We start from the raw sequence: 18,472 nt of genomic DNA, 5'->3' as shown, positions 1-18,472 counted from the left end.
AGGTCGATATCAGGAATTGCACATTTGGAGAACTGCACAATTGGAGAAAATAGAATTCCTAACCCGCATTTCCATGATCATGTGATGGTTTTTTCGTTAGGCCATTCTAGAGGCTGATGAATGCTGGAAAGAAAATGACAGGTGCCATGGCGATTCAGTCCGAAAACAGCATACCGGACGGCAGCTACCTGTAATAAAACTAAAAGCTTATAAAACTAAAAGCATTGCGCAATGCAAAAGCAAGAAAGAAGGAAAGAAAAGCAGGAGGTCAGGCACGCCAAGCTTCGCTTGCCCTCATTTCCGGGGTCTTTAATTATCTTCCGAACAGTGTTAGTATTTTACTCTATGTCATGAGTAAAGAGGCACCTGCCAGAGGATGAAGAAGATGTGGTGGTATGCGATCCAAAGGGAGAAGCGCTCGATGGTGTGCAGCAAAGGTGTGCGATTATGTGCACCGGAGTGGAAAGATGGTGTGCGAGACAAGCACCCAATTGGCAGAGAAACAGCACGCGACCCGAGCTGTAGTCAGAAACTGAGGAAGCAGTTCTCTGGGGCACAAAGGTGGTCAAGCCAGCATTGCACTGGTGACGAGAGCAGCGGGTCCTGGATGCAGCATTAGGATTCCGTGGCATGGCCGTCGATCTCGGCAGCAGCTGGGTGAGGCTCCCGACTCGCCACAGCCTTGTTACAGCGGTTCCCAAAGCACCCGCAACGCTCCGCCTTTGACAGCACAACGGGAATGCCACGTCAGCAGCTCGGCCAGGGGTCATTTAGAGCCAGGATTCGAAAATGCAACCAGGCTAACCCCTTTGTTCGGCGATAGTCTTGACGATGATCAGGAAACTGGCAATGGAGACAAGCGGCTTGTCTGGTTGCTACTGAGAAATGCCGAACTAGCAGGGTCAGTTGGGCGAGTTGGTGCAAATTCATGTTTGAAAAAAGCGTGAAAAAAACCACAACACACAGCCACGAAGAATACAGGACAACGCGCTGTTTTTTCAAACATGAGAAACACCGACTGTGGGACCTCACCAAGAACATCGATGACGGACCCGACGTAACAGGGAGTCAAATTTTGCGCCAAGCCGATCGTTTGAACAATAAGAACCTTCGATAGGGGCAGCGACTGCGAAGCCATGGTGGCTAGACTGACTTGAGGCAAAGAGCTGCGCCTAATTTAGAGTTGGAGATGATGGATTGTTAGCTCATTAAGATAGTTAGCCAACACATTGTTTGTAAATAGGTTATCCTTAAATGGGTTTTTGTGTAAATTTCGAGTTTATACTTGGTTTGCAGTGCTGGGGCATAAAGTTGTTTGGTGTGCCGCCGCCATCTCTTGCATCTCTAATTACATCCATTGCAAGTGCTCTTGAGATCCGTGACACTCTTTCCCGACTTGATTTATTCTGTTACTTTTACCTTAGTCATTCGTTGCTCACTTCTTATACTACATTAAAACACTGTTTTGCTTATTAGGTTATATTGTGTCATTATTGTGTATACAGTTGAACCCACCAATAATGATGCCAAATGTATTTATCGGTTGGTTATAATGAGCATATTTCGGTGCACTTACAATTTTCCTATGCTACCCATTGAAACTGCACCCACATATAACAAATATTTTCGAAAGCGACCTACCTTTACAACAAACACTTCAGGCACAGTCGAGGTAAAAATATGGCACATATAAAGAGAAAAAAAAAACCAAGACAGGCCTTCTAAAGCACGAGAAAAGCCAAGCCCAGTTTAATTGCGTCGAAGATGTTGTAGATTGGCGAGCACTGCCTGCAGATTTCAGATGCCGCAAGTGAGGTTGCTCGCTTTTCAGGCATTGCTACAGAGACAGAATAGCAGTGAAGAAAACAAACGAGGGAGATGAAGCCTGGCGGTCAGCTTTCACATGGCATTCTTTTTTTACACAGTTCTCTATAACTATGAACCAAACATTGACTTGGTATGCAAGAAGTGATCACTGTGGTAACTTTTCATCACATAAAATGTGCTGCAAAATGTCATCTGTCTTTTAAAAAGCAAGAGAAAAGCAAAAGGACAAGCGATAAATGGCTCCAACTCTCGCCCAATGGCCTCAAGAGATTTTCACGCATTGCAAATCACGGAGGCATGCTTGCTCTTTAAACAGTTGGTAGGCGGCACCAGTAAAAACAATAAAGAGGTGTATAAAACAAATGTAACGTCTGTTTGTTATTTTTTTATTCTTTTACTCTACATGCAAAGGCATTCTCTTACAAGCTGAAAATTTCTGAAGAAACATGCACGTAAGTGCGATCATGCATCATCACCAAGACCTCCTCACCAGACCAGCAAGGGCAGCAGAGCTGTTTGCAAGCCCACTGGGTGATCGGTGTGCTTGTTCAATATAAACGTTTATTCTCTCTCTCGTAGAAGGAGTAGCGATTTCTCGCGTCATAGTGGTGCTCTTCAACATAGCAATGCGCTGTTGCCTGCTGCAGTTCGAGGTGAGAACCTTCACTTTTATGCCCCTCGTTGCACTGCTAGGCAAGGTTGTTGCTGCCGCTATTGCGTAGTTAGTAGGGGTGTGCGAATATTCGAAAGTTTCGAATATTCGTCGAATATTACATTCGAAATATTCGTATTCGATTCGAAAATAGTGTATTCGAAAAGTTTCGAATATTCGATAACTACGAATATTCGAAAAATTCGAATGTGCGATTCGATTATCATGCATAAAATAACTCGTCTTCCACATTTCTGCTGCGTTCGTATAGCTAAAAACGTTGCCAAGAGGAGCGATAAATAACGTAAGTACACGGAGGCACGATATCTGCCTGCGACGAGCGCCCCAATACGTATGATTTATTGCTGGTGCATCTCCGACGTGCAGCGCTGTTGGCGACCATGTAACCGTACATTTTCAATATTATGCGGTCGTAACGTGCCGCACTACAACTCATTCACTATGCGGGACCACTTCTGAAGAAAGACAGTGACCCATGTGACTGGTGGTGGACTGTAGGCACCTTCAGATACCCCAGTCGGGCAAAGCTTTGCCTCATGTACCTCCCTATACCAGCCACTTCTGTTTCAAGCGAGCGTGCCTTTTCAGTGGCGGGGGGGGGGGGGGTGTCTATGTTAGAAGGGAGCGCCTGCGGCCTGATCATGTGGAGCAACTCATATTTCTTCATGATAACATCTAGTCATTACTCATTCCTTCCATTGTGCCGTGATATTTGCCTTTTTTGTGATGTGCATTGTGCTAGCCTGGACATTGTGTTCTGGAGATAGCAGTGTATGTCGTGTTGCCAGTCAGGCTGTTAATGTTTTTTTTTTTTTCAAATAGCTACATGTTAAATAAAATATTGTTACTGTGGAGGCATTTTCCCTTTGATATTCGATATTCGATTCGATATTCGAAGGTGGATATTCGTATTCGATTCGTATTCGAAAAATTTGATATTCGCACACCCCTAGTAGTTAGGCTTAGGGCACGCCGATATCTGCAACTGTGCCGTAGCTAGCAATCAGGTGTGCCAGCAAAAACTTCAGAAAGGTTCGCGACACTTATCATGCGCCCAGCAACGTATTTCTTTTGGAACTTGCACTATCAGTTGACGATAGTACGGTGAAACGAAATGGACAAGCGCGTTGCAAATGCAACGAGTGTTTGATGCAATCAAGTGATAATCGTTAGAGCTGTGCGAATAGCAAAATTTTGGGTGCGAAGCGAATTTGAATATTTAAACGTGAGTGCGAATCGAATCGAATATTTTTCGAATATTTCTAAAATATTTTTCGAATACTTCGAAGCGAAATTGCAGGAAAAAAAGTTAGAGAGGATTCTTAAGCATATTCTTATGAAATAGCAACATGAAAGTGTTTCTTTTCGCTAGGTTGATGAAGCACTGGTAGGGTGGTGTTTCATAGTTGTCTTGTCAAGAATGAGGCAATGTAGAGGCCGAATTCTATTTATGTACATGATTTGGTGCAACCAAAGTGTTGCCGACAACACTGTACACGTGATAGGCAAAGATACCATTTCCTCAGCCTCTCCTGCTCTTTCAAGTTCTGTGGAAGCCCAACTGATGTGGCGGACAAGGGTGTGCTCCCTTCAAGTCCGGAGTTCCAAATCTGCCTCGTGGACGTCGATATATAAGAACATCTGAAATTTTGGAGGCTAAAAAGCTTAGGCTTCCGATTTTTCGGCCTTCCTGCCCAAATTTCAGGTCCAAAACAGCATTAATTGACCCCCACCTCTGCCACATCTTTCATCTCCATGTTGGAACCAGCGTTTTCTTGAGTTAAATACATTTGAGACCGTAGCAGAGCTTAAAAGGCAGCTTTGCCGCAATACCGGAATGTAATGAGGTGAAGGATATTGAAAATCTAGGGACCACATTCAATCGGACGTTGGCTGTCTCTTGGCAAAGTTCGACCGTAACGGAGCTTGAAAGGCAGCTTTGCCGCAATACCTGGGAGTAATGAGGTAAAGCATATTGAAAATCTAGGGACCACTTTTAATCGGACGTTTTGTCTTGGCAGAGTTCGACCGTAACGGAGCTTGAAAGGCAGCTTTGCCGCAATACCGGAGTGTGATGAGGTGAAGCATATTGAAAATCTAGGGATCACTTCCAATCGGACGTTGACTGTCTTGACAAAGTTCGACCGTAATGGAGCGTGAAAGGCAGCTTTGCCGCAATACCGGAGTGTGATGAGGTGAAGCATATTGAAAATCTAGGGATCACTTACAATCGGACGTTGACTGTCTTGACAAAGTTCGACCGTAATGGAGCTTGAAAGGCAGCTTTGCCGCAATACAAAAGTGTAATGAGGTGAAGCATATCGAAAATATGAAGGGGTCACTTTCAGTGGGATGTTGACTGTATTTGTTTTTGGGAAGTTCGAATAGTTCGAATAGTAAAATTCCAGTGCGAATCGAATCGAATAGCAAACACTATTCGAAAAATATTCGAAATTTCGAATATTCGCACACCCCTAATAATCGTAGAAGACAGGCATTGCTCGAGTCTTCAAAACGCTTGGCAACTCGCAGAAGTATGAAATCGAGTGCCTTGAAAAATGCCACTTCTGCACAATGAAAAAAGCATCCGGTGCGTTTATTCGGTCACAGGTTGTGGCTCTACGTGGTGCTCTATTGCAGATGCAAGATGGCTCCAAGGCACAGAGAATAAGGTCGGGTTATGTCATGACAGTATCAATGGTGGTGTGTCCGTCCGATACACCAATGCACGATGTTCGTAAAAGAAAACTGTGCTTGTTAGTAATCTCTGCTGTTAAATGCTTTGCGTCTCCTTGCAGCTTTCCTGCACGACTGAAATGCCAGAGTGACACATGCTTGTGACTTACACTTTTCAGCTGACAACAACCAGTGGAGCTTGGCATGGCAACAGCAGCTGTGTACTTCGGTGCCGCTACAAGAGAGCTGCTTGCATTCATGAAATATTGACTCTGTGGCTCCGTTTAATACTTCACATTAATACTTTAGTTCACAAGGCATCCTTCGTCTATTTTCCAGATTTGCACGTTTCACAGGGGGCAGCTGCTATGATGACTTGCGAATGAAAGAACAGAAATTTGGCGGCTCGTTTCTTGGTTTGACTCAACCTTAATGAAAACGAGCAGATAATGACGCCAAGGAATAGGGATGTTAATTATACTGTTTTAAGTGCATGGTAGTCATTGCATATGCATGTGAAGAAAGTAAAGTGGATGAAAAAACAACTTGCCGCCGACAGGGACCGAACCTGCAACCTTCGGATAACTCGCCCGGTACTCTCCCAATGGTCGTCCTCTCGTCCACTTTATCGGGTATGTATGTGCATGCAAACCCTGGGAGTGTCTGTCAGCGCCACTTGTAGCCATGACGCCGAGTGTGGAACACTCTTTCTTTGCCGGCTGGCGTCACATGGCACATGCTTACCTAATGAGCAGGCATCTGACCAATAAGTCCTCGCATACCACCCGAAGGCAAAGAAAGCTGGCAAAGAAGGAGTGTTTACAGTCGCCATCATGGCCATGAGCGGCGCTGACTAACACTCCCGAGTTTGTATGCACATAAATACCCGATAAAGTGGACGAGAGGATGACTGCTACTGTAGCTCTATTGGTAGAGCATCAGGCGCATTATCTGCAGGTAGCAAGTTGTCTTTTCTTTTCCACTTTACTTTCCTCACATCTATATCACTATCCCTACAATACACTTAAAACAGTACAATTAACGTCCCGTATACTTTCCTTGGCTTCATGATGGCTTGTGAATAATTCTTGCAATCTCAAGTATTCTCGAGATAAAATAAAAATCCCTCCATTTAGCCATTGCGAAATAAAACCCAGAGACCAGTTGCAGCAAAAAAAAAAAAAAAAAAAACAGCTCGGCTGAGTATGCACCAGATTTCAAACTGTGCAGGTTAGAAACCGAAACCAAAAGTTGCACAGTACTTTCATAAGCAGCCACTTGGGGTGCCCAGTGCATTTGTTGGGAAAGGAAAGCAGATGCTGGATTCCCTTTCCCTCCAATTTGGCTGCATGGCACTGTGGCAGTGACCACCCTTCACGTTGTTTCCCTTTTTGTCTTAAATGCAAAGATCAGATGATCGACGACTCCGACTTATTTGCGATTGCGACACGGAAGATTCACAGATAAGCATCACAAAAAAGTGAAGGCAAGGTGGCGACCGGTAATGAACGTGCCACTATGGCTTATTGCTGATACCCTATAACAACAAGCGTCTGCAGCTACCTGCTCGGCTGCGCGTGCAGCATAGCGCTATTGTACGGCACGCTTTTAATGGGCGACAACTTAAGCATGCCATTCTTAACTTCGCTGTGTCATGCGAGACGGCTTTCGAACGCGCTTGTAGAAACGAAAGCTGTTGCCGAGTTGAGCGGCACAGGCAACAAGAAACCCCGACAGCAAGTGCTTTTATTAGATGACAACCCAAGTATGCTGCGCCTCGTTGTGCAGGACTGCAAGAGCATCATGGGGACATGGAGGGAGCTTGTCATCATCGCGGTGACCCACTGCAGGGTCTGGAGTGGAGCAGTTGTGAAGAACACACCCACGACAAACACACGTGTACGGTACAGCAAGCGGCCCAGCAGTTACTGTGGGAGCTGAGTATGCGACACGTTGCACGCAACTTGCCAGGGATGATTGGCTACGCAAGGCGGTACCATGTTTGAATGAAACAGTCAATTAATTGAAAAGGCCATTAAATTTACTCGGAAGCACGCAGTGGGCTCTGATCCACGAAGCGAAAAGGCTTAACTTGTCATGATACGGGTTGTTAGCACTTTGCAACAAAACTGTGCAAAAAACAAGAGGACTTGGTCACTATTCGAGCACATTTTGAAGGGCGAATCCATATAAAACCAACAACTGATATCGTGATCACTTTTCATAGCACTTTCTAGTTCATGACAAACGCGTTCCAACTGTATACAGTAGAACCCCGCTGTTACATTCCTCACTGCTGCGTTTTCCCGGCTGTTACGTCGTTTTCCGCCGGTCCCGGCATAGCTCCCCTAGGATACAATGTATGGGGACCCCGCTGTTACGTCGTAACTGTCGGACCGTTCCCGTATGATACGTCGCGAAGTGCGCTCGGAGCCGACCGAGTTACTACCGAACAGAGCGGCCATGGTGCATTTTCACGCAGCTTGGCCTGGTTTGACCGTAATATTAGCCGCATCAGAGGCGCAAGCAACAAAATCTTTGAATTGATGCAAACAAAAGCATGGCCTTTGAGATTCCCACTGCAAAGATGGCGTCTATGACGTAATTGGTCGCGAAAGCAAGGCCTTCGAGATTGGCATTTACCATTGACAAAAGCATAGCCTTTGAGATTTGTATTGCACGAACATGGCGTCTATGACGTAATTGCTTGCGAAAGCAAGGCCTTCGAAATTGGCATTCACTTCTGCCATCGCATTGGCGTAGACTCATCATCATCAATACTTGTCGGAGGACGGGAGGAGTTCGAGCTGGTTGGAGCTTGCATGGTCGTGCGCGCGGTTCGCAGTCGGACTCGCCGCGCTGGTCGTGATTGCGTGTGCTTAGTTCTTTCATGCCTACAGCTGTTGGTGTTAAAAAAATCACATACGTTGATTACATTTCTGTGGATGAGGCCGTCCGCAGCTCCGCGTTTCAGTACATCGACTAGATCGCGGCTGAGCGCGCCAATTTTCGCGCTGCTCGTAAGCACTGAAATAAAATTCTGTACCACTAAATATTTTGTCGTTTTTCCCGTTTTTCGGTTCTTACGTTTCCCGTCTCTTACGTTTATTTCCTACGGTCCCTTCAAAAACGTATCAGCGGGGTTCTACTGTATTGCATTATTTTATTTTTAAGCTATTGTTGCATAATTAGAAATGACTACTTCTCTTGTATCTGTGGCCACTCCCCGCTGTAATGTCTGTTGACCTGAGTGTAAATAACTAAGCAAACAAGTTTGTACATAACCTTTGAGGGGACAGGACAGACCACAAAGAGAAGGCAAGACAAGCACAGCATGAGTGCTTATCACCCGACTCTTTGAGAACTTGGTACTTCATTGTTTAAAGGCCAACTCCGGCGATTTTTCGAGATCGATGGATCTCAATGAAATTCGCTGGGGACGTTCCTTTGCATGTTTCCGTCATTTATGCCAAATTACAGGCTTGAGACATGCGCAGATTGTTGGCAAATGAATTTTAAAGATTGTCTGCAAACGCCCTCCTGGCTTCCCACAATTATTGGCAACATTGCGTCTGTGACGTCAGTATTGGGAAGGCGGCGGAAGTGACGCAGCCGAGGGCACCGCTAACTTCGGCGCTTCGGCCGCTACAGCGAGCGTCTGCTGTGCACAAGGCGACAGACAGCGTTGGTTTGGCCGGCGCTTCGCTGGTCGTCCCAGCTGTCACAGTTTCCATACTCCGCGCCGGCGTGACCGGCATGCCTTGCACGACTTCCGGTTCGTTCGTAACAACGTCTACATCATACGTAGACAGTACACTCGGTTGGGTTTCGGTTTCGGTGTTGCGCTTTTTTGCTTATTTAAAATTATTCTCCAATTTGCCGAGTATTTCTGCTATCGGGCCTGCAACAGGAGCGTCTCAGGAACATAAAAGCACCATTACTTTGACATGGCCAAAAAATCGCCGGAGTTGGCCTTTAAGCATCAGATAGTTTGTATGGGACACTGGGCGATCATCCCCGAATGGCTCCACATACCTTGGCTGAGTCTTTAAGGTGTGCCATGGCTGGATGGTCGATGCCCTTTCCCGAAGCTGCCTTGGTGGCTTGCACTAGATCCCCTAAGGCCGCAGCGACGTCCTTGACTGCATTGACGAGCAGCACTTGAGCCTCTGGATTGTGAGCCCCCAGCGAGGCAGCACCCAGCTTGACCGCCTCGGCCAGCTGCACGATGGTGGAGACGGCATTCTGGGCGGCCACAGCCAACTGCTCCTGGCTGGATGCTGCACCGGCCACCAGAGTCTTGGTGTCTTCCACCAGGGCCTTGGCCGTCTTGAGGATGTTCTCCCGGTGGTCCACAAACTGGTCGCCCTCTTTCTCCGAGTGCAGGGTGCCCGCAGTGGCAAACATAATGGTCGTGTCCAGGTCGCCAATGATGCCACTCACCGTGCTGGCTGCATTTATGCATGCTTGGGTGCCTCGTGAGCCGGCCTGCAGGGCTGCCATAATGTGTGACACCTGCAGCACATGGCAAACAATGGGTTCCATCAGGGCTGCTCATTATTTTGGCTGGCATTGCTTAACTTGGGACAAACAAAAGCCATGCCAAATGTTTTTAACCCTTCGAGGCACCTAAATAGGGTAAATAAGTACCTCCTGGGAATGCCACATAACTACGCATTAAACAGTAGAATGCAGTAACCATTAAGTACGAATCTGCATCTCCCAATGTGCGGCACGGCTACAAACAGCAAAATAAATACAATGCCAAAGTAACGTTGTCTAAAGTAACCACTGCAGTTGCACCCTTGAACAAGAAAATTCCGCTTATCGAAACACCGACTCCAGTGATGCTCCACGTTCACAAATTTTTCATACCCTACAAGGCACATTCAGAAAAATGTGAGTTTCTCGCACAACTGTCTGATAGTGTGTAGTGGCAATGCCAAGGAGGAGTTCAAGATTGTTACACTGCACAATGGCTAACAGACAGACAGATGGACTTTCCCAGATACGTTTGCATGAGTCTGCACCGTCATCTGCGACAAAGTGAAAACTGGCACCATTTCATTGAAACACGATTATCTGCTGCTGCGTGAAGCCAGTCATCCCTGGCTAGTTGCGCGCAGCATGTCACCTAATCGGGCCACGCGCTTGCTATACCATACATGCACATTTGACACACATGGGAATGTTCTTTGTGCCCATATTTTTCCTGACCGTGCACAGGTATGACAAGTATCTTGTAGGGTAAACATGGCTATGCACTCCACATTTCTGCAACGCACTAGCGGTCATGCACAAGGAGGCGGCAACGAACAGCAGCCTAAAAGATTTGAGCTGTCGCCCACTAAAAGCGTCCAGTATGCTTAGAACAACGCTACATGCATTTGCCACGATAACATCAGTGCAGTGAGATTTTTTGGTGCCTGCGGCGCGCCTGATCATGCACAAATGCGGCGAGTACATTGCTCAGCCAGCCTTGCAACAGCGAGCCGCTTTCGTTTGAACAAAGCGACACACACAAAGATACAGTGGCAACAGCGGCACGGCATGCCTAGGTTGTTGCCCAAAAGCGCTTCCAACAGCGCTACGCTACACGCTGAAGATTCTTATGGACATAAGTCGTACTGGTGCGTTCGTCAGTGGCTGCTACCTCGCTTCATTCTTTTCTAATGCTTACAGTATCAGTTATCAAAAAGGCAGACCTTTTGCAGCACATAGCGGTGTTGGCCACAGAGGGAGTCCCAAGGTTCAGTTAACCCTTATATGACAAAAGCACTGATTGCTGTGAAGGTGCTATCACCCCCTGTAAAGTAGTTTTTGCCTCATGCCGCCCGTGCATTTTAGTTAGTGTAGTTAGCTAACTTGCCACCGAGAATGGTGCATTCAGACGACAGACCGAATACAGATTTGCTGTGAACATGAACAGCTAATTCACGAATGATCTGCCTGCAGGCGCATCCACACGACAGATGGGGTCCAAGCAGGCAACATCATCAGTAAGCTAGATTACTCTCAACCGCAGCCTCTGTGCTCACCTGCGCTCGCTGCCAGCAGACTGGTTTGAAAGTATTCAACAACATGGAGGCCAAGAGAATGCGAAGCTTGATGAGCTTTGCAAAGCATTGAGCATTGCCGAGGACTGTAATTTGTTTCGGTGAAAACGCTGTTGTTGGTGGAATTGCTGGACGGGAAAAAAAATCTGCTCTATGGAGAGCTGCTGAAGACTGATCTCGCTGCTGTAACACGTGGGGACTCGCATACGAAGGGAGGATACAGTGATGCGCCGATATTGGCAGTTTTTTTTCTTTCGCAGACAACAGGTACCGACAGCGCATATTGCACTGCTGCACATTGTGTTTTGATCTCTCGGTTCGCATTTTGACCTTAAAATCAGTGTTCAAACACGGGCCATGTTCTGAGACAACCGTTTTGGGCGACAGCGGCACTTTTGTCTGCCATAGAATCCAGCGTGTGCAATGATTAAAGCGACAGCTTACCGCTATTCCCCGACCTGCCAATCAGCATGCATTAAAAGTGATAATACAGTAATACCTCGTTAACTCGAACTCGCATATCTCGAAAAATCGGCTAAGTCGAAGTTTTCCACGGTACCGAACAATTTCCCATAGGTGCAATGTATTTACTGCCCTTTATCTCGAAGTATTTCCGTGCCCACTTTCGGTTATCTCGAAATCTCGACTGAGAATGGAACCAAAACTTCGCCGCCGAACCGTTTCACAAAATACTAGCGGCAAAATGTCATACGTTTCACAAGGTTCGCGCGAGGCTGCCGCGTTTACGACGAAGTGGACACTGTTCCCGAAAGTAAAGTCGGAACCTAGCGGCATACCAACTTTGTCAAGCAACCCTGTGTCACGTCATGCGACGCTATAGACGTGCACATAAGCAGGCCCTGCAAAATAGCTCGGGTCGTACACGTTTTGTTTACCGTCAGAGATGCGATTTCAGCATTTTATTTACGCAAGGCACGTCGCGCGGATTTTTTCGTCGGCTGTGCAATGTGGTGAGGATAACGCCACCAAAGCAAAGCAAGTCACTGATGCTACAAAGAAAGGTAGCTCTAATCAAAGAAACGGATTCGAGGCTCCGAAGTTTCCGGACGTCAAAACGGTGCTGAATGTGTGGCATCGTGCGAGAGGAGCCCCTTCCAGTCACATCGACAGATAAGGCCGATTCTCTGGACTTAGAGGTGGGCTAAACTGACCTAGCCTGCAACATCGGCTAGTTTGACCATTTTCTTAAGCCAAACAACGTGGCATCACGCACAGTGATCGCGGCAGCGTCGACGCAGCTACTCGAGGGGTGACGACATCCGCCGAAACAAGAAACATGCTTTGCTTGATGCGAAATAAATTTGAGTGCAGCGGCGCGGATGATCGGCACATGCGATGTGTTAAGCAACTCGAGAAAGCTTTGCTAGGTGCAAGTGTTACTGAGAGGCAGACCAGCCTTAGTCGGTCTCTCTGCACTAAATAAAAAGGCAGTGCCGAAAAACACAGCTGGTTAATAGCGCTGGTATGTCATTATTTTTCTTCAAAACCTTTACAAAGAGCCAGTTTGGCGCTCCTGTTAAGAAACTGGTCAGTAGGGATAACGTTTCTAGATAGAACTGAACTTCTCAATGGAATTTGCCCAACTTTGCTTATCTCGAAAATCTGCTTATCTCGAAATTTTTTCTGGTTTTTACTACTTCGAGTTAACGAGGTATTACTGTATCTCAAAGGTGATCATTTTAGAATACAGCCCCAGAAATAAACTGAACCAAGCGCCAGCAGAGCTGAAAAAGACTGCAAGGGCAGCCGTACCATAGAGTTTGCCAATATTTACTAGAGGAAACACTGGTGCTGCGATCGTTCAGCCACCACGGGAATGATGGGTAGTACGTGGATTTGCCTATTCTTTGTGCTTACGGCTTCCAACGCACTTGTGGCTTTGTTTATTGTGGTGTTTTGGCATTTGTTTTGGATGAAAGAATGAATCGTAGTGAACTTCGTGACACGATTTGAATTGGTGAGCCTAAAAGGTCAAGGTGGTGAACTGGAACTGCTGAACGTTGTGGGAATCAAGCGCACCCTTCCCTTTGGGGCCTCGTTCCCCAGCTAGCGCGTGTGCTGGCCCCACGCGGCTCGAGCGCCGGGAACCGCCGTCATTCCGTGACATGGCTACCGTGGCTATGCCGCCAGGCCTTTTTGCTTAGTGTGAGCCATGCGTTGGTCTTCCCCGCACGAGCCACGCGTCCGGACATGCTGCTAGCCTATGTCACTGCACAACACCTGTCCTCATTGGCCGCCAGTGACAACCCCCTTCCCCATGAGCTCGCTTCTGTCTGGCGTGGACTTGCCCGTGAGAGATGCACTCAGGCCGGCATGAGAGGTTGACGCACTGCTCTGGCAGGCGGCTTCTCGTCCGTGCACTCGACTGCTGCCCTTTGCGTGAGAGTCGTATCGCCGCCGGCAAGCGTACTCGAACGGTCTAGCAGAATCCCTTTATGGCCTGCAAGCCCGTGACTGTTACACTGTGCTGCATCTTGGGTTAATAAACCCTTGTTTGTTGACATCCTGCCTCGAGTGCCTTTTCTGCGCCGTGCCGGAGAGTTGACGAACCCGGCCATAGCGTCTTTGTTCGCTGCAGCGGTGGAGAACGTCGCGTCCCTTCCTGGTCGCCTCGTAGGGTAAGCGTCTTGCTAAACCTATCTCCACATAACTGGCGCCCAACTTGGTTTCGGCATGGCATCAGAGCAGTCCCCCTTGAGGCGCTCGTTCCTGCTCGATCTCGTGGCGACGCACTTGATCTCATTCGATGTGGACAACGCCGGCAGCACGAGGTAAGCTCGCCTTAGCGGCCCTCGGCTTTTGGCCACCGTGAGAGATCCAGTCTTTGGGACTCCTTTGGTGATGACCGCTCGAATGTGGACTACAGTCCGAGCCTAGCCAGTTTCGGGTTTTCTCAGCAGTTCGAGACACACGTGAAGTATGTGCTTTCAGGCCCCTCCACAGCGTCGTCTCCGCTCGCTGACCTTCTTAGTTAGCAGCACAGTTGAGTGACCGAACTGCCGCACCGAAGCGTCCCTACCTAGGACACATGGTGCTGGCATTCACACGCTCGCTGGCCCATCGTTGTCATGGGCCAGCGAGCCAGCTTGCATAGGCGACACCGTCGCCACGTTTTCCAACGATCACTTTCCTCATGCGTGCTTGGGCGACACTTTTGGAAAATGTGAGCGTCGTCGGTCCGTTTGCCCGTCGCGTGAGGCATCATGCATCCGTCGATGCGGAAACCCTGCTCTTCTCTGTGTCGTTTATTGGCCCCTTTGGGTCTGGCGTGCCTGGCAGAGAACAGGCGCGTGCCCCTCCAAAGGCGGCGCCTGCCTCGGAGCCGCTGCACACAACTGCGGCACAGCTCCAGGCAAAACATTGCCTTCCATCTCGCGAGCAGCACCGCTGTTTCTTGCGGCGCTTCGTGGTTGGTTGTGCGCTGGGAGAATCGCGTGCGCCGACAGCGCTTTGTGCATCTCCCTGGTCTTTCGCTGCCCATGATTCTCGGTCGCGTCTTTCTTGCACGCACGGGTATCGTCAATGACTCCCCGAGCGGTGACTACAGGGTCGTTGCTTTTGGCGCCCTACAACCATTTGCAACCCTCGTAGTGGCTACCGCTGCCTTTAAATACGGCACGCCACACGAGATTTCGCTCGCCGGAAGCTTTACTGCTATGTAAGCGGAGCGCCATTGGTGGAGGAAACAGACCCCATGGCGCTCGTCTGCCTTAAGCGCTTGCGCGAGCCCTCGGGCCGCCTCGTGCGCTGGGCATTGACTTTGCAGCGATACAACTTTGTTGTGCGCTACCGGAAAGGGAGTTCAAACGTCGCGGCCCACACCTTGTCGCGTGCCCCCGTTTGTGCGTGTGACACTTGTGTCCGCCACTCCCGAGAACAATCGCACCAAGTAGACACCGGAGCCCCTAGCTCCAATGGGTCGAAAGGCGCGAGCCCCGACGGTGAAGTGACTTTCGAGTCGATCGCCTTGGGTGAGCACGTCACTTCAGCCGGTATCCTCTTAAGCAGAGAAGAGCTACCAAAGGCACAGCAGTGAGATCCGTTTTGTCAACGCAACGTTGACGGGCTCCAAGAGCCGTGCTCCCAAGGAGCGGGCGTGTATTGACAGGCTGGTATTGCTGTCGGCGCTGTGTGCCATTTACGCAGGCTGGTATTGCTGCGGGCACGTTGGATTTGCATCTGTTTGTCGCCGGCGGAGTTCTCCTGTGCTAGAGCACTGCACGGGCCGGATTTTACGGCCCGGGCCTGGCCCGGGCCCGCTTTATGAAGCCCGAGCCCAGCCCGGGCCCGGGCGTACATGACCGAACCCAGCCCGAGCCCGGCCGTACTTGACCGTACCCAGCCCGAGCCTGGCCCGGGCCCGCCGTTCCAAGCCTGGGCCCGGGCGTTCATTACTAAACTAATCCAGGGCGCGCTTGTTCATGACTAGGCCCGACCCGGGCCCGCTAGAGGATATTAGTTGTTGATGATGATTATTAATGATGCCGTGCGCTTTGTAGCGGGCGATCGGATGGAAAATCCAGTGTGTACATGCATCGAAATGTTGCTTTGCCCACGGTGGTAGCCCAGCGGTTAAGCTGTTTCGCTGTTGTCCTAGGACGCTGTGCGATTCCCGCGGCCACGGCGGCCGCGATTTGGTGGGGGCGAAATGCAAGAACAACCGTGTATATACTTATCTTTAGGTGCATGTTAGAGAACTCGAGGTGGTCGAAATTGATTCGGTGCCACTACGGTGTGCCTCGTAATCATATCGTGGTTTTGGCACGTAATACCAAGGAATATAAATGAAATGTATCGTATGTGTCAACCTCGAATAAAAGACCGAAATCTTTGTGCCTCCCATGGAAACAACCGTGATCTGGCCCATTGTTAGTGCTGTTAATATATATATATATATATATATATATATATATATACGTGTCACTTCAGCTTGGCACAGTATACCTTAGACCATGGAATGCGTAACATTCGCGTGAGCTCGAAGGCGTTTCAAAATGTTAACAGCGCAAGAACAAAAGGAAGGGACGAGACAACAAAGGTAAAGAGCGCTGAAAAAGTCTTGCCCTGACGCCTTGCAACGTAGTTTTCAAGCGCAAGTAGGCCGGCTCGAAGACGCCGGGTACCCGAAGGCTTTGCTGACTGCTGTCGCTGAAAAGCTATTGAAGCAGGTTCGGCAAGGAGACAAATGCAAAGAGCGTGAAAACACCAACAAAAAGCGCCTCGTTGTGTTGCCGTACGTGCGCAATGTGTCACATAGGCTGAAGAAGATTGGAGCGCGTGCCAACTTGCAGGTGGCTTTCTCGGCTCCCGAGAAGCTCCAGAAGTTGTGCAAAATGGTGAACGCTCAGCCCTCACGGGTTCCTGTGTGTTCTGTGAACCACAGGACACGTTTCGTCTCCTGCGCAGTCGGGGTTGTTTATTCAATCCCACTGACGTGTGGGAAAAGCTATATCGGTCAAACGGGCAGATGCCTAAATGACCGCTTGCGCGAACACCACAATAACGTCTTCAATACGGTCCAGGGTCACATCGGCATTCATTGCCGTGACTGCGGGTGTACACCCGGCTTCAATCAGAGCAAAGTGATGGCGAGGCATAGGGATCAGATAACTCGTGAAGTTATTGAAGCAGATTTCATACATAAGCTAGGAGATAAGTGCGTTAGTGCTCCCTCTATTGCGCTTCTAAATCAAGAAATTGATTACCTGGCTGGGTTTTAGGGCACACGTGGTGATATGCGCGGTATTGGAGATGATGAGGCAATGATGGCAGCACCTGTACATCCTCTCTATCTTTTCTTGTCTAGCGCCCTCTCCCTTGCCATGAAAAAAACAGCGCTCTTTACCTTTGTTGTCTCGTCCCTTCCTTTTGTTCTTGCGCTGTTAACATTTTGAAATGAATCCACACCAACTTGTCCAAGCGTCAACCCTTGCAAGCTCGAAGGCGTCTTTTAATGAGTGGGTCCGAGTCCGGACCGCAGCCTCAAGCCCGGGCCCGGCCCAGGCTCGCGGTTTCAAGCCCGGGCCCGGCCCGGGCCAGCACTTTCAAGCCCGAGCCCAGCCCGGGCAGGCCGGAAAACGCTTCGAACGGGCCGGGCCCGGGCCCGTGCAGTGCTCTATCCTGCGCTACCTCCCACCAGAAGAAGCTCCCCAGGAGTCATCAAGGTGGGGGTACCCCACAGTCTAAGGAAAGCCACCCTCGGCCATTTCCACGACTCGCGGTTGGCCAGACATGCGAGTGGCCGTAAGACTTTCCAAAAGTTGTGCCGCTCTGCTACCTGGCCAGGCATTAAACGTGATGCTCTTCACTTGACGTGTGGCAATGCGTGAAGTCTCGTGCGGGCAAGCCCCAGGCTCATGCAGCCGTCCTCAAACCCTTTCGTTGCCCACAGCAGCGACTTGGGAGAGGGGGAGGTGGTCACCGAACTGCAGGAAAACCGTGAGAAGGCTGGCCCAAGTCATGCCACCGGTACAACCTGCAGAAACGCACCTAAGCAACCTTTCTCCCCCTAACAGGTAGCTGGACTTTATTCCATACCATGATAATAAATGGAGAATTACCGCTAAGGTGCCCACTCACACGTCTGGAAGTGGTAGAAGGCCCTCTTGGCCGAAAATACCCTCTGACGTGTTGTCCAAGCCATAACCTGCCAAGCGCCCCCTTTGTTGGGCAGCAATGTCAAGCAGGAACCTCTTTTTGGCAAGCCGGCTATGCCGGGGGCACTCCTGTCCACTCCTGCATCGCCCTGTCGTCTCCCTGCACCGGGCTCTACCGTGCCGCCAACCTGTTGCTGAACCTGTGGCTTGCTGTTCCCTGGTCCTTCCTGCGGGGGCCTGGTTCCACCGACCTCCATTAAAAAGGCTGGACGGCGCATCCCCGCTCTGCGAGGCGGGCGCTTGTGAAGCCACCGGAAGGTCCCCTGTTTGTCCCGGAAGCTGGCGTCTTCTTTCCGTCTCAGTCGCGCAATTCAAATATTTTCGGGTGGCAGCTGTTGTTATGATCGTTTTTCTCTTTTATTTTTTCAAACTCTGCGATTATGTCTCACTTTAGACGCCGACGAATGCTACACGAAAGATGACAGACGCCGTGCCGACACTATCCGAATACGGCGGAGTGCTGCAACGTACAAAATGCGTAAAAAGTAATGCAACTTTGAGGTACTTACGCGTGAAATGTCTTCCCTGACGACTTTTCCGGTTGATTCGTACAGTTTACTGCG

At 49.2% G+C, this 18,472-nt stretch overlaps 1 protein-coding gene across 1 annotated transcript in view; it reads right to left on the bottom strand.

Moving 5' to 3' along the window:
- Positions 1–18,472, bottom strand: part of LOC119394536 (talin-2) — a 612,547-nt gene that overhangs the window by 93,031 nt on the left and 501,044 nt on the right. The window contains exon 45 of the mRNA XM_037661859.2: positions 9,212–9,691. Coding sequence (XP_037517787.1) covers positions 9,212–9,691 — 480 coding nt within the window. The remainder of the gene's footprint in view (positions 1–9,211; positions 9,692–18,472) is intronic.

This window comes from Rhipicephalus sanguineus, chromosome 5, assembly GCF_013339695.2.
Source record: "Rhipicephalus sanguineus isolate Rsan-2018 chromosome 5, BIME_Rsan_1.4, whole genome shotgun sequence".
NCBI lineage: Eukaryota > Metazoa > Arthropoda > Arachnida > Ixodida > Ixodidae > Rhipicephalus > Rhipicephalus sanguineus.
Note: the sequence above shows the minus strand (reverse complement) of the source record. Positions and strands in the feature narration are given on the sequence as shown.